The sequence below is a fragment of the Leptopilina heterotoma genome, unplaced genomic scaffold, assembly GCF_015476425.1.
Source record: "Leptopilina heterotoma isolate Lh14 unplaced genomic scaffold, ASM1547642v1 Lhet_58, whole genome shotgun sequence".
NCBI classification, from domain to species: domain Eukaryota; kingdom Metazoa; phylum Arthropoda; class Insecta; order Hymenoptera; family Figitidae; genus Leptopilina; species Leptopilina heterotoma.
Genome location: NW_025111131.1, coordinates 1602279 through 1623625, shown reverse-complemented (window position 1 = coordinate 1623625; position 21347 = coordinate 1602279). Strand labels below are relative to the sequence as shown.

General features: G+C 25.6%; 2 protein-coding genes across 4 annotated transcripts; both read left to right on the top strand.

The window, feature by feature from the left end:
• Positions 1 to 87: 87 nt before the first annotated feature.
• On the top strand, positions 88 to 6529 carry LOC122508851. Of its 2 annotated transcripts, none has more exons than XM_043622440.1 (3): positions 88 to 389; positions 4159 to 6231; positions 6392 to 6529. In XM_043622440.1, the coding sequence occupies exons 1-2, from the start codon at positions 383 to 385 to the stop codon at positions 6174 to 6176; spliced, it is 2025 nt and encodes a 674-aa protein (XP_043478375.1). In that variant the 5' UTR covers positions 88 to 382; the 3' UTR covers positions 6177 to 6231; positions 6392 to 6529. The 2 variants fall into 2 exon arrangements, with proteins under 2 accessions (XP_043478375.1, XP_043478374.1); XM_043622439.1 differs by having other exon boundaries at positions 130 to 389; positions 3880 to 6231.
• A 36-nt stretch (positions 6530 to 6565) lies between these two features.
• On the top strand, positions 6566 to 13549 carry LOC122508853. Of its 2 annotated transcripts, none has more exons than XM_043622447.1 (7): positions 6566 to 6703; positions 7284 to 7448; positions 9527 to 9753; positions 10466 to 10631; positions 12420 to 12525; positions 12763 to 12903; positions 13439 to 13549. In XM_043622447.1, exons 2-6 carry the CDS (start codon positions 7376 to 7378, stop codon positions 12791 to 12793), a joined length of 603 nt encoding a protein of 200 aa, XP_043478382.1. In that variant the 5' UTR covers positions 6566 to 6703; positions 7284 to 7375; the 3' UTR covers positions 12794 to 12903; positions 13439 to 13549. The 2 variants fall into 2 exon arrangements, with proteins under 2 accessions (XP_043478382.1, XP_043478381.1); XM_043622446.1 differs by having other exon boundaries at positions 9524 to 9753.
• Positions 13550 to 21347: the final 7798 nt, after the last annotated feature.

The following is a 21347-nucleotide window of genomic DNA, read 5'->3' as shown; positions in this document are numbered from 1 at the left end:
ATAAATGTTAAATGTTTAGAATACATTCTATTTATCAAAAAATAATTATTAATATTTAAAATAAGTACAGCAAACATTTTAAATATAGGTTTGTGTTTATGCATGTTCTTGGAGACGTTATTGAAGGTTAGGCCGCCATAGGCGTGAGTTGCGCAGTAGGAATAAAACGTCAAGTTTAGTTGAGTCTGATTTCTTATATGCACTGTGACTGCCTCGTGTTCTCGCGCTTCGCTAATTTGCCTTGTAATTTGTTTTGTTTATCTTTGTGCTTTTCTTTATTTTCTTGTAATGTTTATGTTCTATTTTTAATTTGGTTTGGTTTTATATTGTTTAAATTGACGAACAGAATCAAAAGTATTTGTGATAGCAGAGAAACTAGTTTATGAGTTGTAAGTGAAAATTTGTATAGTTAACCTCAAAATCATAACGCACTTTTTGATGATCTCAATGCTAATATAAACTTTATATTTTATCATTGCAAACCAATTTTATTTTAATTGTTTACGACCATATAACAATACTTCAATATGTAAATTATCCAAAAGTGTAAGAAAAGAATAGTATTGGAGTAGAGTAGACGTTTTCCGACTTTTTTTCAAAAATGCTAAATACTTTTCTCAATTTATTAAAAAAAAAAATGTATATGCAGACCTTCAGAAATCCTATAATTTTTATAAGAATTTTGATATTAATATCCGAAAATCGATTCTGTCTAAACTCATTATTAATTTTTGTTATATATTATAATTCTTTTAAAAAGTATTTTAATCAAATTCTTTGAAAATTTAAACATTCTTCTTTTTCATGTTTATTTTATTTGGTTTTATTATTTTTATTTTCTTTTCTTTACTTAATTTCTCATAAAAGAAAATGTTTTCCCTAAAATCTAAAGTTACTAATACATACTAATACTTTCAATTTTTTTTTTTTCGAATTTTTGTTTTGAACTAGATTTCTTTTCTATATTTCTTGTAATCTAAATCGGCCAAAATAATTTTTATGGCCTTACAATTAATCGGAGAGTTGATATATAGCATTAATTGTGTAAAATGTAAGCAAATAATTAATTTTAAGTTCATGTTATATTCTTACCAAAAGTTTGTTTTCGAAAGAAGTAATTCATTTAGTTAGTTCAAGTAATAATTATTATAAATTTTGTTACTTTCTAAAAGTAACAAAAATCTTTTTTGTAAATGATAATTCATAAAAAGTAGAGAAATAATAAATTTATTGTAATTACCGACACTGTTTTTAAGTTATGTCTATTTTTAATTGCAGGGACTAATAATTTATAAAGATTAATTTTAACACAATAAAAATTATAATATTTAATTTTGCAAAAAACACTAAAGCATGTAATTTTAACTTCATACTTTCATATTCCTTTTTCAATTTGCATTGATACGATTTAACTTAATAATTTAGTCTTTGTTACATAATGGTTTCCAATGTACTTTCCACTCCTGAATACGATCCCTGATCTCAAATATAACCTAGCGTGACATACTTCTCAAGAAAGTTGGGTAAAGAAAGAAAAACGTGTTTTGGGGGTTTTCAAATTTTCCTTCTTTTTAAATACAGAAATCCAAAGTAAAATAAACAAATTTGAAATGTGTGAGTAAATACTAAAAACGTGATGTTAAAAAATTTTAATTTGTGTTATTTACTCTCTGAACTAAATTTACCAAATTTATCTAATTCCCGTCGATATGATACCACTAATTTAAAAAAAACGTATGTGCGCCAAATTTTTTTTCTTGAGTTTTTCAAAATCCCCTTTTTTAACCTATTTTTACGTGAAATGCCACTGTTGTTTCTAGTACATATAAATATATTTCTCTTTATGACCAACAAGAACTATGCATTTGATAAAATTTCACTAAACAAATTTTGACCTTTCAGAGCCGAAAATTTTGTTAATTGCAGGGCTCGGATTGGGCGACTTTTTCGACTTTTTTCGACTTTTTTGTGAAAAAATGCGACTAATCGACTTTTTTGAGATTCATTTTAGGAAAATACGAATGAAATTTAAATTTTTTTTTTAAATTTAAAGGAAAAAGTTTGAGTCAAAAAAATATTCTGTTACATTTATTTACAAATTTTTTGAAAACATCAGTAACTTCTTTTTTGAATAAATATTTAATTATTATTTTTCCATAGAAATTAAAATTCTTCAAAAGATTCAAACTCAAACCTTTTTGAAATTAAACAACTTATAAAAAAATTGTTATAAAACATGAAGAAATCGATTACTCCGAGTCTTCGACTCGGAACAATCGATGTCTTCATGTTTTATAATAATTAAAGATGACCGAGTGATAAAATCATTAATTTAAATTCTAAGACTTTATAAAAAAAAATTTTTTTAATTATTTTTTATGCAAATAGTTGAATTATTGGGAAGAAATTTATAAAATATTAGTAAGTACCTAATTGAATTTTGCAGAAGAATGTTGATATTTACAAAAATAATTGAAATTTTTAAGAGAATAAAAAAAAATTTTGAAAATAATTGAATTTCTGTCAAGAATTTTCTTACTTTTGAAGATAATTGAATTTTGCAAAAAATTGTATCAGAACTTTTTAAAATAATTAAATTTCCAGGATGAATTTTATTATTTTATGAAGATAATAAAAATTTTAACGAGGAATTTAAAAAAAATTTTGAAAATAATTGAATTTCTAGGATGAATTTTATTATTTATAAAGATAATTGAAAATTTGACAAGAATTATATTAAAATTCTTTACAAATAATTGAATTTCAGAGAAGAATTTTATTATTTTTGAAGATAATTGAATTTTGCAAAGAATTTTATCAGAACTTTTAAAAACAATTAAATTTTTATGATGAATTTTATTATTTATAAAATGTTTTGAATATAATTGAATTGGTGTGAAGAATTTTATTACTTTTGAAAATAAATGAATTTCAGAGAAGAATTTTATTATTTATGAAGATAATTGAAATTTCGACAAGAATTTTATTAAAATTTTTGTTAAATAATTGAATTTCGGAGAAGAATTTTATTATTTATAAAAATAATTGACATTTTAAAGAGAATTTTTAAAAAAATGTTAAAAATACCTAATTAAAATTTTGCTATGAATTTTATTAAATTTTATTCCTGATTGTTTGATATTAATGTATCTGTTGTTGAGAAATGTGATTTTTTTTACAATTTTGACAATTTAGTGTTTTTTTTGTCGTTTTTTCTAAAATTTCATGCGACTTTTTTCCAACTTTTTTGGAAATTTTATGTGACTTTTCTTGACTTTTGTTGTAAATTTATGCGACTAAAGCGACTTCTTTTAGTCTTAAAGACGATCCGATCCCTGTAATTGTTATTTTAAAAATAAAAACGTTAGTGATATATCAATATAAATGTAGTTACTTCAAGAGAAACTATCAAATATTTCTTTGGTCCTAAAAATATTTACAATTTATTTATAAAGAACAGACCATTTTATAAAAAAATTAATTTTTAAAATTTATATATAAATTATTTAAAATAAATAAATTTTAAGAAACTCTCGGAAAAAATTAATTTAGCAGATTTTACCAAACTTTAACGGAGTAGCGGATACAGCTTATTACGAAACCGAGTTTTGTAAAGTGTAAAGAATATTTCAGGATAAACTTTAGAAATATTCAGTATAAACTACGAAATTTCTATACTTGATCCTGAAATATTCCTTACACTTTACGAAACTCAGTATTGTAATAAGCTGTATCCGTACTGTGTGACCGTTTTGTAATATCTGGTAAATTTATTTTTTCCTTGTATTTACACTATAATTCTGTAAAATTTTCAATGTATAAGAATTTCAGAAAATAATTGAATATATTAAAAATTATTATGTTTTAAATAAATTTTAGTAACCATGGGGAAAATCATGAAAAAACAACCACCGAAAAAATATGGCATTTCTTCACGTCGCTTTCGAAAAATAGTTCAAGAACGCTTGTTAAACGATTGCAATCTCGTGCAATCTCAGCATAGTTCATCGACTCCACTCGAAACAAGTATTGGAGAAGTCTCAAATATTTCATCACTTTTACCTAATGTCGAATTACCTACTTTTATTGACAGTGAACCACCATCAAAATTATGCAATGTTAATATAGACTTGAATTTGTGTTCATCATCATTTTCAGACAATAATGAAATTTCTAACGCACCATGTATTGAAAACGAGCCTTGTGAAATGGAATCCAATGTTAGTGACAAGTTTGTTTTAGATTTCGACTCTGACAATAATTACAATTTTGATAGTGATTCGGAAATCACATGTAATGAAGACACCAGGAAGACCGATAGTGATCTTGGCGAAGATGACTTGGAATTATCAGATTTTTTATATCGGGATGAAACACCTGTAAAGGAAAATACGTTCTCAGCCAAGCTCCGAGAATGGGCATTAAAGTTCCACATAACTTTAATTGCCCTTTCAGCTTTATTACTCTTGCTAAGAGTATTTGATTCCAGTTTACCAGTAGATGCAAGGACGTTGTTAGGAACCCTCAGAAAAACAGAATGTGCTGAAATGAGTGATGGTGTGTATCACCACTTTGGTTTGGAAAGAGCAGTTGAGAACATACTTATTGAAAGAAGAAATAAAGGTGTGCAAGATCAAAAAGTAAAATTAATGATAAATGTAGATGGTGTTCCAATTTCGAATAGTGGGAAAAATACTTTCTGGCTTATATTGTGCTCCGAAGTAAATTCTGAGATCGTGTATCCTGTCGGTGCTTTCTACGGGACGAAGAAACCAATAGATGCAAACGAATTTCTTAATTCTTTTGTTCAAGAAGCAATCAACGTTTGTGAAAAAGGCGTGAAGAATCATAATGTTACTATAGAAGCTATAATTTGCGACGCCCCTGCAAAATCATTTATTTTGTATTTAAAAGGACACACTGGATACGACTGTTGTCCCAAGTGTCTAATAACAGGTGTATGCCATAGACCGCCACCATCAACAAGAGGAAAGAAGAAGAAGGGAAAAGTTTGTTTTCCTGGTATAGGACCATTTGCGCTAAAAACGGACCAGGATTTTAAACGCAATAAATATAATAGCTTTGAAACAGATGTTGAAATTGTTCTTACAAAGCTTCCTGGATTTGGCTGTATCAGTTGCATTCCTTTGGACTATATGCACTTAGTTTTGCTTGGAGTCACGAAAAAACTAATTTCTCTGTGGGTTCTCCGTAAATCAAAAGTAAAAATATCTTCCGATGCCTTAAACACAATATCAAATCGACTACTTCTGTTGCGAAATACAATTCCCGTTGAGTTTAATAGAAGGCCAAGGACTTTATGGGAATATAAATTCTGGAAAGCAACAGAATTTCGCACATTTTTGTTGTATGCAGGTGTCATTGTATTGCAAAACGTTGAAGGATTTTCTAGCGAGCTTTATTCTCATTTTCTCTTACTGCATACAGCAATTTCTATCTTATCAAGTGACAGACATATTTGCGACCCTAGAAATATTGATGTAGCACACGAAATGTTACAATTGTTTGTAACAGACTTCGATTCTCTTTATGGAAAAGAATTCATTTCCTACAATGTGCACAACTTGTTGCACCTTTGTGCAGATGTTAAACGATTTGGAGCTCTAGGAAATTTCAGCGCCTTTAAATTTGAAAATTATATGGGGACTGTGAAAAGGATGATCAGAAAGGGAGATAAACCGTTACAGCAACTTGCTAGAAGGTATGCAGAGGTCGAAAACATTCAAAAACTGAAGAATTATGCAACTGAAGAATTTATTCTAGATCATGCTCACAATAGAGGACCATTAACTCAAGACTGCCTAACAAATATTCCTAAACAATACAAAAATTTAAAAACCAAAGGATTTTCAATAAATTGTGATGATATTAGGAATAATTGTGTTATGCTAAAGGATGGAACATTCTTAATAGTAGAAAACATTTTGCAATTGGGTGGTCAGGACATTAAGATAGTTGGACATAGGCTTTGTTTCAAAGGCAGCCTATATGAAGATCCTGATTCCAGGTTAATAAATATTTACATGGCCAATAATGTCAATGAAGAGGAAAAACATTGTTTACTATTAAGCGATGTTATATCAAAAGCGTGGAAAATTCCAACCTCGAAAGGAATCGCAGTAATTCCATTATTGCACAAAGCAGAACGAAAATAGATGGTCACAATCATCACCCATTTTTTCCAGTGTTAATATTAAAAAGAACTTCTAGGTAACGTATATTATTATAATTTTTAGATCCTTAAAAAATAAATTACAAAAGAAAAAATTAAAGTATTTTTCTGTAATAAAGTAAATTAATTTAATTGAACATTGAATTATTAATAAAATATATAATCGATTAAATAATAATATGAGTAATAATCTTTCAGAGTTAAATTAAATATAATTTCCGACGAGAAAACTACTGGAAAAATTCAGAAATCAAGGCATTAAAGGGTGACTAAATATTCATTAACCTTAAAGAGAGAACAAATTGTGGCCGTATCTTCTTCACATGCTGATGGGAACGAAAATGGAACGTCCGTTAATTCGAAGAGCAGAAATACAGAAAAGGAAGAAAGCAATGAGGGAAACACGAAATAAAAATTTAAATTTCAGTCGACTATATCGGTAAAGGAACAATTTTTTTTTGGATACATCTTCGGCATCTGCGAAGATAGAGGAAGCCTTAACAGCTCCAAGTAAAATACCATTTTAAATATTAACTATATAAATCATTTTAAAGGTCAGAAGTTTTTGAAATTAAAAGATATGTTTTTTACAATTATTTTAGGCCTTACAAAGGAACAAAAAATTTTGTTTATTTTTAATGAAACATTCTCAGAATGACTGTTTTGATTTTTTCCAATTATTTTTTCAAAAAAGTATAATTTTTCAAGTTTTCTTATATATATTTTGTAAGAAAATAACTTTTTTTTATATAAAATCTAACTTATTTTAATTTTTGTAAAGTGACTTGTAACTAAAGTGAAATTTTAAAAACTATGTTTGAATAATTTTTCAAACAAAATTCAATTTTTGAAATTTTTAATTGAAAATGTTTAAAATAATTAAAAATAAAAATTTAAAGAATTTTAATTGAAAATTTTGAAACTAATTGAATTCTATAAAATTTGATAAAAAAAATCATCAAATTTAAATTTGAAATCAGACATTTTTAACAAAATTTTGTACCAATATTTTAATTGTAAAAGATTTATCGTTAAATACAATTAAATTGTTAGAGTTTTAATTGAAAATATTTCATTTTTTATTTGACAGTCTCTAATCCTGAAGAGGTAAACTCAAACTCCTTAGATAAAGAGGAACCACAAGATTCAAATTTATTGCAAGATTCAGCTGGTGACAATGGTATGCCGTCTAATAATGGAGGAAATCAGTCAAATGCAAAACCGCATTCAAATGCAGTTCTTAATCTTGCTGACTGTAAGTATATAATAACTATTAAATTAAATATAGATCATAGGATAATTACTTTCCTAAATATGATTTAATTTTTTTAGATAAATGATTATGCATTTTTTATGAAACTAAAATTTCGTAAAATTATATTGAAAATAATTTAACAAAAAAAATTTGCGAAGTCATTTGCAAATAAATTATAAGTATTTTTATATTTCTTGTCATTTTTATAGTAATTGAGTCCAGGGTTGCCACAGGTCAGGGAATTCAGGGAAAAGTCAGGGATTTTTAGCAAATGTACTGGAAAAATTGAATTTTAAAAATTCATGAAAAAACTCTGAAATTTGATATTTTTTTTGTTTGTCTCGTAAACTATGAAATTACCACGAATTTTAATACAAAACCTTGAATTTTTTCTATTTCAGACAATAATTTTTTTTTAAATAACTTAATTTTACAAAAACTATCATAAAATTATGACTCATACGTGATTTAATGAATCATTTTTACAATTTTCATAAATACTAAATTGATAAAAAAAATTTAGTTAAAAATAATAAAAAAAAAATTGAATTTTTGAAAAGTTACGTCAGTTCAGTATCATCTTTATAAATAGTACAATTCTTCTTCGAAATTCAATTATTTTTAAAAACTTGAATAAAATTCTCGTTAAAATTTCACAGGAATTCAATAATTTATAAAATATTTAATAAATTTCTTTGAAATAATTCAATTATTTCCATAAATAATAAAATTCGTCACAGAAATTCAATTAATTAAAAAGAGTTTTATAAAATTCGTCGCATGAATTCAATTATTTTTATAAATAATGAAACTCATCGCAGGATTTTAATTAATTTTTGATACAATATTCTGATTAAATTCTTCGATAAATATAATTATTCTTAAAAATTTCATTAAAATTTGTCAAAATAATTGAATTATTTAAAAATTTGTTGATAAAATTCTTTATGAGAATTTTTTTGTTGAGAAAATTTACTACTTTTTGAAAATAATTGAATTCTTGCGAAGGATTTTATTAGGATTTTGATAAATAATAAAATTCTTTTTGAAAAATTTCATGGTAATTTAAATTATAACAAAATATAAAGAAGGCGATCACTCCGAGTCGAAGACTTGGAGTAATCACCTTCTTTATGTTTTGTAATAATATTCTTATAAATTGTTGAATTTTAAAAAGGTTTGAATTTGAATGTATTGAAGAATTTTAATTCCTACGGAAAAATAATAATGATTTAATTATATTTATTTAAAAAAGAAATTATTGATGTTTTTGAATAATTTTACAATTAATGAAATTCATAAATAAATGTTATAGAACATTTTTTTGAGTTTTTAATAGTTTTTAGAGTGAATCAGAATATTTTTTAGGGTCAGGGAAAAAGTGAGAATTTTGTCTGGAAATTAGGGAAAAGTCAGGGAAAAATAAAATTAAATATTTGTGGCAACCCTGAATTCTTAATAGGGTAACTGCTCCAGTCGTTGGCACCCTTAAAACCAAATTTTGACTTTAGGAATTATTTTAATAGATAAAAACTAATATTATATAATACTTATAGTAAAATATGTATTCAGAATTTAATGCAGAATACGATAAAATGATAAATTTTGAATAAAATTAAACTGAAACTTTTAAATTATCTAATAATGATATAATGACACCAATTTCCAGTCGTTGGCACCCATACATAATCTTTAAACTTCTTATGTTTCAAACAAGCAAATTAATTTTTTTTTATTTTTTGATTTAACAAGAATAATTTATTATAATTTTAAGTAATAAACAACTACAAGAAAATATACTTATGTATAATTCAATAATAAATGTATATATATATTTTTTTTTTCAAAGAGACTGGAGCAGTTACCCTATTTTTTGAAATTATAGAAGTCATATTTTTCCAAAAATTATTTATTAGTATTTTTTAAATTTAAATGTTATTCAAGACCGGTAATAATCATATATTGCTTAAGTATTTTTTTCATGATTGAACATTCGTTGTTGCGATTTGCTTAATATGTTAATCGTTCATTATTAAAAATATATTATTTGGTTAAATCAACTATATTATTTTCAGTAGATGCATATCAGAAAGTTATGTTGACAAAAGTCACAAAAATAGAAGTGTCTGTAGATTTACTTGGTCGAATGGCAAAATCAAATGGTAGCAATACTATTGTAAACGATGTGACTTATTCATTTATGCATAAGGGGGAAGAGTTAAAAATGTTTCCTCTAAAAAGTAAAGAGGATTTTGACAGAACTGACCCTAAACTTGTACTAGACTCCGAATTGTACAAAATAGTTGTAAGTATATTTTAATTTGTTATAAGTTTTTTTAGAACCAACCAACCAACAACGCTATAATAATTATTTTATTGGTGGTTTTTATATGTGAACGTCCACATGAAAAGGGCCCATTTTATCGGTTTTAGTTTTCGAGATAATCGCAATTAAGTAATTTTTGAGAAAAACTTTAATTTTTTTATTTTTTATTATCAATCTACATATTTTTACAAGTCAAATCATGCGGTCTTCATTAATTTATTGTTAATTAAAGTGTTTGATTTCATTGGTGCTTTACAAAGAAGAAAAGGGTCCATTTTGTCGATTTTTTTTAAATATTCCGTATTTTCCATAGAGAAGGGGGGAGGGGGGATATAAAACCTATTGATTTTTTATTTTTAAGGACTGAAAACAATTATTATTTGAATAACTTACCAGAAGAACCAGAGATATCACAATTATTTGGTATCACAATCTTTAATTCAGTTTTTCTCGAAATGAGGATTTTGGAATTACAAACTTTGAAATTATGTAATTTATTGAATTTTTTTACCAAACAAGTTCTATGACCACTCAAAATTTTCTAAATTTTGCAAGCAATTCACCCATACAGATAAGTCCAATAGTGCCAAAATTAAATAAGACTTTTTTCATGTGAATGTCCACATATTAACACAAACAATACTTAATATTGACTCACACTATAGTTATTAAATTTTGATATTTTTTACAGTACAGTGCGCTGAAGAATGTAGGAATATATAATACACCCAGTTTAACAGTGTCAGCAATGATGGAGAATGTAATGACTTTCAATCTGGGAAAGGAGTATTGTTTATCAGGAAAAAACAAGGAGAAACACAAATTCAGCCTTACAAATCTCTACAAGTTAATTTCCAGTATGTTAAAAATTCTCTATGTTATCTAAAATTGCCCTCTGCATTTTCAAAGGAGTCTGATCATTTTATTACATGGTTGCCACAAAAAATTAAACTTTGTTTTTCCCAGGTTTCATGACAGAATTTTGACTTTTTCCCTGACCCTAAAGAATATTCTGATTTACTTTAAAATAATAATTAGATACTGAGAAAAATGTTCGAATACATTTATATAATTTTTTTAGTTGTAAAATTATTCAAAAAGAACATTAACTTCATTTTTAAATTCAAAAATAATTAATTTCTTCAATAATTGAATGTTTTTTAAAATTTAATTTTTACGAAGAATTTTATTAACAACTTTTGAAAATAATTAAATCGTGAATTTCGAAGAGGGCTGTTTTTTGTGAGAAAATGATAAAAGAATTGTCCTCAAAAACAGTAAGTTAAAAATAATAAATTTTAATAAATTTTTTTTAGCTCAAAAGCAATTCAGCATTAGGTTAAAAAACAAGCAATCTTAGTTTAAAAGTAAAAAAAAGACACTTTAAAACATTTTTCTAATCTAAAAGTACCTCAGATGAATTTTTTCTTTTAAGAAAACGGCAATGAATATGTAATAATGCAAAAAATACAAATTAAGTAAAATTTGAAAAAAAAATCCGAGTTGAGACCTTTTCGAAATTCACTATTCAATTGAATTCATGCGAAAAATTTTATTAAATTTTGTTTAAATAACTGAAATTTTGTCAAGAATGTTATTAAAATTTTTGACAATAATTTAATTCTTGAGAAGAATTTCGCTATCTATTTATAAAGATAATTTAATTCTTGAAGAGAATATTTAAAAACTTTTGAAAATAATTTAATTTCTACAAAGTATTTTATTATTTACAAAAAAAAAATTATTGCCACGAATTTTAAAATTTATCAAAACTAATTGAATTTTGGAAAAGAATTTTATTAAAATTCCTTAAATAATTGATTTTATAGGAAGAATTTTGTTGTTTATCAAAATAATTGAATTCTTTTGCAGAGTTACTTAAAACTTATTAAAAATAATTTATTTTTTGCGACAAATTAAAAAGTTAGTTATGAAAATAATTAAATTATTGCGACAAATTTTATTATTTTATTGAATAATTAAATATTTCTTAAAATTGAATTCTTTCGTCGAGTTTTGATACAATTTTTAAGAATAATTGCAATTTTCGAGGAATTTATTTAAAATTGTATTAAAAATATTTGAAATTCTGCAATGAAAATTATTTATTTCTTAAATTTTCTTAATTCTTAGTCTTAATTCTTAATCTTAATTTTTGCTATTTATAAAGATAATTGAATTCTTAACGAGATATTCGTTAAAATTATTAAAAATAATTGAATTTTGTCAAGAATTTTATTACTTTTGAAAATAAATTAATTCTTGTTGTGAATTATAATAAACTTTTGAAATAATGAAAAAATGTATGAAATGTATGAAAAAAAAAAATGTATGAAAAATGTATTCCTGTCAGAAATAGAAAAAAAATTTTAAACGTTTTGTGTTAGAATTCGTGGTAGTTTTATAGTTTATGAGGCAAACAAAAAAGATACCAAAAATTCAGAATTTTCTTATGAATTCTAAAATTTTAATTTTTTCCAGTACTTTTAATAAAAATCTCTGACTTTTCACTGAATTCCCTGACCTGTGGCAACCCTGATTTAACGTTCAAATAGTATTATTAATTAAGTGTTTAATTTAAAAAAATGTGTTAACCACGTATATGCATAAAAATATAGGTTTATTCATTATTTTTGTTCACACAGAAGCTGCTCTGGACTTATTAAAGTGCAAGAATGAATCAAACAAGTCCATTGATGGTTTTCTTAGCAATTGGCTATCAAATTGCACTCTCAGGAGTCGCAGACAAGAGTAAGCCAATTAACTTTTTTAATAATTTTTTGCTTTCTTGTGGAAAGAAGCTTTGTGTTCTTCTAATTTATAAAATTTTTAAAATGGTTGATACAATTTTCCCCTATATAGGAATATGTTATATAAAAAAAAAATTCTGCCTAAAAAAATTCTAAATAATTAGAAAAATAATTAAAATAATAATATTAAAATAATTATTAATAATTTTTTCTTACTAAAATTTCTTACTATTTTTAGGGCTTCTGTACCAAATGTAATGGAATTATGAAAATGATTATTTTTACATAAAAAATTTCCTTAAAAAGGGGTATGAATATCTTTCTAATGCTCGTAAACAAGTTCCCAGGAAAAGGGGGCTATGAGTTACGTCCACTACAGGTGAGCGAAAATATTAAATTTCTATAAACAAATACTTACTATACATATAATTAGCAATATATTTTTAGCATTGTAAGTATTTAAGTATAAAGCATAATTTATATGGATTATAATTTATGAACTTGTTACTTTTTTCAATTCTGTTAAAAAAATGTTTCTTTTATAATTAATTAGATATTTATTATATACATTAAATTAATTATAATATTAACTTTAATAATCTTATATTTTGTCTTTCTTTAACTAATTAATTAATTTAATTTAAATGTTCCAAGTACACATGTAGTATGCAATACACTCCAACGCCGGTTTTCTATGTTTTGATTCGTTAAAGGTAATGTTAAAGTATTGTTCGCTTTAACGGACGACTCCCCACGGATAGTCCGCTAAACAGACTTTGGAGTGTATTATATATCAGTCTAAAAACAAAAATTTTCCAATTGAAATGTTATTTTATTTATCTATTGTAATTTTTTCATAATTTCTATAAGCAAATTACGGATATATGTAATTTATTTGTCATTGTTTGTTGCAGGTCTGTTCAAAAAGTGGACATCCAATCTAAGATGAATTCTTATTATTATTCTTTACCATTGTACACGAAATATAAATTTTTTTTGCAATAAAATATTTGCAAATAAAACTATTACATGTTTTCCGATCGTAAAAATTCACCTTAAATATATTACCTTTTTTAATTTGCCTGTAGTATTACTAAAATTTATAGTTACTGTTAGAATTAGTTTTTAATTAAAATTATAATATAATTTAAATTCGTTAGACTAATAGAAATCGTATCGTGCAATCTTACCACGATCTTACATGTAAGTTTACCACGTTCTTACGTGTAAGCTTACCTCGATCTTACGTGTAAGCTTACCTCGATCTTACGTGTAAGTTTACTACGACCTTAGGTGTGAGCTTACCACGACCTTGCCGTGTAAGCTAACTACGACCTTAATGTGTAAGCTTACCATAGCCTTACTGTGTAAGCTTACTATAAGGCGGAACTTTTTAGACGACATCATGTTTACCACACTCTTACTTGGTAACCTTACAAGCCCTACAGATGTCCTTCCAGTAACCTTACCTTGAGAAGCTGTGCTATGTGGGAAGTGTTGTTTATATGTATTATCAGATGAAACGTAAATTTTGTTTACAAATTAATAATTCACTAGTCCCTGTGATGTTATTAACAATGGAAAAAATTTACAATACGTATAGCAGATTTGTTAATAATGAACCTTTATATAGAAGTTTAAAAAATCCTAAAATTATGTTAATTATCGTCGTAATGAGCATTTTTATGCTAATGTGCTATCTGGCTTTAGAATGAAGATACAGCTTTGTGAAAAATTGTAAAATATCCAGTACAACATTCAAAAATATTTAAGCTAAAAAGTTGTTAATTAATAATTTTGATTTTTAAGAAAAACGTCATTTTTTGGATTGAATAAACAGATATTGACAATTTAGATAAAGTATACTATAATTTAATTACCTCTTTTAAAACATAATTTGAAAAGTTTGATAACATAGAAATCTACTTTGCCAGCTATACCTGGATCTTACTGCACAACCCAACCTTTTCTGTCAAGATTCTCTAATCACAGAAGCACATTTCTCACAAAAAATGTGTTTCTTCAAGATTTTTAATATTAATTAGTTATTTAATATAAAATAATATTTTTTTTAAAAAAATTTTTTTAATAAAAAAAATTTTTTATCTATATACTTATAATGTTCTTCTAAAGGGTAAGAAAAAAATTTTCTTTCACTTTCTTCTTTTTTCACAAATTAAAACATAACCTTAAAATACATTTTTAATTTTTAAATTTAAACATTTTGAATTATCTCTTTCAGATATCTTAATCCTCTTTGAAATCTCTTTATGATGTGTCCAATATTTGGATAATGTATTTGTAAAATTGTTCATCCCTAGAAGAGGAACCATATATGGTTCGAAACTAGTGGGGATTTTAATAAACAACATTTAAACAACCATATTTAGGCCTTGTCTCATTACTCTACAAATCAGTATGAATAATAGAAATTAGCCAAACATGAAAATTACATTCTCCAAAAAAATCCATTTTTTCCAGAAATGAGAAATTATAAATTTTAAAAAGTTGTAGTCTGAACTGCAAAAGTTTAAACTTAATAAATTGTTTTTAGAAAATTTATAAAAAAATTCAAGAACAGCGTTAGAGCCTAACACTTAAAGGACGTATACGTAATATATAGTTTAAGGACATGAAAATTAAACTACCGGATTAGAGCTTAAAAAATTATTTGTTTAGTAAATAATATTTTAAATTTATAAACTATAATGACCAAAACACCATTATGCCAATTTAAAGCTTTTTTGCATCTAACCTCAAAATTAATGATAAAATTATAGCCAAAAATAAAATTTACATTCTCCAAAAAATCCATTAATGTCAGAAATAAAAATTATAAATTTTAAAAAGTTTTGGTCGGAACTGCAAAACTTGAAACTAACTAAATTGTTTTCAGAAGGGTTATAGAAAAATTCAAGAACAGCGTTAGAGCCAAATACTTGAAAGACGTATTCGTAATATATAGTTATGGGTCATGAAACTTAAATTAACGGATTAGAGCTTAAAAAATTATTTGTTTAGTAAATAATTTTTTTAATTTACAAACTATAATGCCCAAAACACTACTATGTCAATTTAGAGCTTTCTTGCATCAAACATCAAAATTAATAAAAAAATTATAGCCAAAATCTAAAATTACATTATCCAAAAAAACCCACCTCTTCCAGAAACGAAAAATTATAAATTTTAAAAAGTTGTGGTCCAAACTGCAAAAGTTTAAACTAAATAAATTGTTTTCAGAAGGGTTATAGAAAAATTCAAGAACAGCGTTAGAGCCAAATACTTGAGAAACCTATAAGTAACAGCTAATTTGAGGACAAGAAAATTAGATTACCGGAATAGACTTTAAAAAATTATTTGTTTATTCATTCCTTCCAGAAATGAAAAATCATGAATTTAAAAAAGTTGTGGTCCGAACTGCAAAAGTTTAAACTAAATAAATTGTTTTTAGAAGGAATATAAAACATTTCAAGAACAGCGTTAGAGTCTAACACTTGAAACACGTATACGTAGCAGCTAGTTTGAGGACAAGAAGATTAGATTACCGGACTAGACTTCAAAAAATTATTTGTTTACTAAAAAAATTTTTAAACTTTTTAACTACAATGCCAAACAGACGATAATATCAATTTAGAGCTTTCTTGCATCAAACATCAATTGTAATGATAAAATTGTAGCCAAACATTAAAATTACATTCTCCAAAAAAATCCATTTTTTCCAGAAATGAGAAATTATAAATTTTAAAAAGTTGTAGTCTGAACTGCAAAAGTTTAAACTTAATAAATTGTTTTTAGAAAATTTATAAAAAAAAATTCAAGAACAGCGTTAGAGCCTAACACTTAAAGGACGTATATGTAATATATAGTTTGGGGACATGAAAATTAAATTACCGGATTAGAGCTAAAAAATTTTTTCAATTTATAAACTATATTGCCTAAAACACCAATGTGTCATTTTTGAGCTTTCATGCATCAAACATCAGTATTAATAATAAAATTATAGCTAAAAATGAAAATTACATTCTCCAAAAAAATCAATTTCTTCTAGAAATGAAAAATTATAAATTTCAAAAAGTTGTGGTCCGAACTACAAAAGTTTAAACTACATAAATTGTTTTCAGAAGGGTTATAGAAAAATTCAAGATCAGTGTTAGAGCCTAACACTTGAAAGACGTATACGTAACAGCAAGTTTGAGGACAAGAAAATTAGATTACCGGAGTGGACTTAAAAAAATTATTTGTTTACTAAAGAATTTTTTCAATTTTTTAACTTTAATGCCAAACTGACCATAATACCAATCTCAAACTTTCTTGCATCAAACATCAAAATTAATGATAAAATTATAGCCAAAAATAAAAATTACATTCTCCAAAAAATCTATTTCTTCGAGAAATTAAAAATTATAAATTTTAAAAAGTTGTGGTCCGAACTGTAAAAGTTTAAACTAAATAAATTGTTTTCAGAAGGGTTATAGAAAAATTCAAGAACAGCGTTAGAGCCTAACACTTAAAAGACGTATACGTAACAGCAAGTTTGAGGACAAGAAAATTAGATTACCGGAGTAGACTTTAAAAAATTATTTGTTTACTGGTGGATTCCACGTCAGTTCAACACAGTTATTTTCATGACTTGTTGGGATTTGGCTGTAGTTTTATAAATTTATTACTTTTATAGTGATAAACAACTTCACCAAATATTTTTTCAAAAAGCGGTTAATTAGAACCAAAGTTATAGCACTTTAAGAAAAAGACAAAAATTTTGAAAATACCATATTTTTGGTAATTTTCAAAATTTTGAAAAAATATTTGGTGGACTTGTTTATCACTATAAAAGTAATAAATTTACAAAACTACAGCCAAATTCAAACAAGTCATAAAAATAGGTGTGTTGAACTGACGTGGAATCCACCACTAAAGAATTTTTTTTAATTCTTTAACTTTAATGCCAAACAGGCTATAATAACAATTTAGAGCTTTCTTGCATCAAACATACCCAGATAACCAGCGTACTATTACTGTACCAGCCATGTACCTTCGCACTGTACCAGGTACTGTACTGGTATGTCGTACTGATAATGGCGGAGAAGCATTGGAAATTCATAACCTAAAATCCCAATTAGTACGACGAACTGGTATTGTACCTATTATTATATTCGTACTGAGTACTTTGGCAATTTTAGAATTCTAACCGTACAACATACCATTTTTATACTAGTATCGTACTGGTATGTACATACTCTATTATTTCGTACAAGTACAATATGAGTACGATACCAATACGCTGTACTACAAAATAATGATTAGTACGCTTGGCTATCTGGGTAAATATTACTAATAAAATTATAGCCAAAAATGAAAATTACATTTTCCAAAAAATCCACTTCTTCCAGAAATGAAAAATTATGAATTTTAAAAAGTTGTGGTCCGAACTTCAAAAGTTTAAACTAAATAATTTGTTTTTAGAAGGATTATAGCAAAATTTAAGAATAGCGTTAGAGCCTAACACTTGAAAGACGTATACGTAACAGCTAGTTTGAGGACAAGAAGATTAGATTACCGGACTAGACTTCAAAAAATTATTTGTTTACTAAAGAATTTGTTCAATTTTTTAACTATAATGCCAAACAGACCATAATATCAATTTAGAGCTTTCTTGCATCAAACATAAATATTAGCCAGGCCGCGATTTGTTAAGATATTTTTTAATCTGGTGATATCATTAAGCGCCGGGCAGAAGAAGTTTCCTTTTTACCTAAAGAAACAAATACAAAAATACTTAAGTTGATCTAAAAATAATTAATAGACCCAAAAACTTAATAATATTATAGAAAAAGAGATTTTATGGACATTTTGAATTTTAATATTAATTTCATAAAGTTATAAATAACTCGGACTATTGTTTATGGATTTTTATGAAGTGTACACATTTTCCAAGTAAAATGTGTACTTTAAAATAAAAATAATGTAAATAAAAAAGTTAAAAAAATTTTTTTTATTATTATTTACTCCTCTCTGAGAAAAATGTTATTAACATATTTGGAATCCTTATGAATTCACCATAAATTTAATAAAACAAAATTGATGAAGACTCATCTGGTTCCGGAGATATTAAAGTTTTTGTAAAAAAAGACTAGCTGCAGCAACAAGGTGAGCTTCGAATAAAAAGCCAAAAGTTCTTGCCTATCCAATTTTTTTTAGTATCGTTTCGGTAAAGCCATACAATAATTTTAAGACAAAAAAGAAAAAATCGGTACATGAAATTTTGAATAAACTCAGTTTTTAGATTTTTTTCATTTCGGATATTTAAAAAATCTTCATTTGTTAGTGAGTTGGGCAAATTCTACAAAAATTGAGGAGAAATAGACAAAACTTTGATAATATAGAAGAAGTTAACTACAAGCATCTAAATTTCAAATGGTTATGCAAATTTTCGGTATAACTGGATACAAATTCTATGTCAGATTTCTAAAATTCAAAAAAGTGGATCGTATATGGCAGACGATTTGGTAAATCTAACATCGTATTCGCATTTAGTTGTACCGAAAATACGCAGAAGTATTTAAAATTTATATTCTGGTTTGTAGTAATATTCTTCTTCATTATCGAAGTTTTGTCTGTTTTTACTCAGTTTTCAAAGAATTTGCCAAACTCAGTAAACAGAATAAACGATTACTCAGAGGAAAATGGAAATATTTTAAATTTTCAAAATGTATTTTAAAGAAGAAAAATAGCGTCTTCAGATGAAATATTGAACTTTTGTCAAAACAATTATCTTTGGATGTTAAAAAACTGGTCTTTTGTACTTTTAAGTTAAAATATTGTTTGATTCTTGTTTAGTAAATACTGTCGGCCTGTGGTACAAACGGTTCCTAAATTTTTGGAAAATTGATGATAAACGACAATTTCTTCATCAATTTTGGAAATTTGTAAGGCTCTACAGAAATTTTCGGTGCTTTTTACCATAGAAGATCTTTGTCGATGCTAAAAAAAATTCGAATCCTTCGGCTGCTACTCTTGAAAAATTGTTTTTTCATAGAATTTCTTTAAATTTTGAGAAAATATCTCTTCGCGTGCCCTTTAAATGAGGTAAAAATTTAAAAAACCTTTTGGGATGCTAAATTTTGAGATATACAAGTTCAAACTTTAACTTTTACATGTGATTATGTTAAAAATATAAAATGTCAACCACAATATCTCGTTTTTTGACATGGCAAAGAGTTTTGAAATATTTAAATATTTTCAAAGAAACATTTTCTCAAAATTTGAAGAAAATCTATTGAAAATCAATTTTATTAAGAGTAGCAGCCGGAGATATACCTAAAATTTTTTATTAAAAAATTAATTTTTTTTATTAACTTTATTTTTATTTTAAATTACAAATTTTTACCTGAAAAATGTGTAAATTTCATAAGAATCCACAAAAAATATTCCGAGATATTCAAAATTTTATAAAATTAATATTAAAATTCAAAATGGCGTATCTTCAACAATTTTTGAATTTAAAAAAAAAATTTGAGGGAAAGAAGTCTCTTATATATATATATAAATAAAATATAAATATATATTATATTTTTGGTATAGCTACACAGAAAAGAACCATTTTCTTTCAAGAAACATTGAAAATTACTGCAAAAATTCAAAAAAATCTCTTTTTTCCTATTCAATCAGTTTTTGGGTCCATTAATTATTCACACATTCACTTTAGTATTTTTGTATTTGTTTTTTTAGATGAAAAGGAAACTTTTTTAGCCCGGCACTCATTGATATTAAATAATTTTACAAAAATGGCTAGGCTAATAAATATTACTATTAAAAACTGTCGTCAAATTTGTAATTACCAACACCGAAAACCCCCGAGTAGCGAGTTTTAATCGAATCTGATAAATTTTACAAAAAAGTGTCCGCGATATTGGATCCGCCATTTTGAATACTTGAAAACTGACTTCAAATTTGTAATCAGCGATACCGAAAACCCCCGAGTAACGAGATTCAAGCGAATCTGATAAATTTTTCCAAAAGGTCCCTGGCGGGTTGGGCTAACGTAACTTTACCCAAGTTATGGTAGATTTAAGGTAGGCTTTGGGTAGACTTAAAAAATTGCTATTATTCAATGAAATATTATAAAATAAATTATTGGGAATAAAGTAACATTTGTAGATTAAATTTTTAAATTATTTTATGTAAATTGAACAATTATAAATAAATTATTGATATGTAAAAGTGACAAAGTAGTTTGCAGTGAATATAGTGGGTTTTAAATAGCATATTTAGTGAATAATGAAAAGAAAAAATCAGGAAAACTTATTTAATTTAACAAAAGTAATCATTAAAGCATTTATTTATTACATATTGAGGGCAAATTAATGTTTACTTATTGAATAATTAATGTTTAAAGTTAGAGATGTCAGTTCTACTGTGAGATGTATGCGTGTGTGTGTGTGTGTATAGCGATGATAATATACTACTTGATATATCGCCGCGCATTTGTCACGACAGATGGCGGGACTGACATTCGAACTCCTCTATTTTATCCACATTCAAAACAAGAAATAGGAAAACCAACTTTCCAAGATGAATTTTATTTAAAGCAATTCTAAAAATTGTATATTAAAATTAACCTTTTTTTAATTTAATCAATTTCAATAACAATTATTAGTATATTTAATAAAATATAAAAAATAAAAAAGCAGAAAATAAATAATTATACTAAGAAAGATAAAATATGCAATTTTTTCCCATTTTTCTAAAATTAATAGAAAATTTACTTTTTAGACCAATTAAAATGAGATTCTAACTCCTCCTACTTTAAAAAAGCAATTTTTT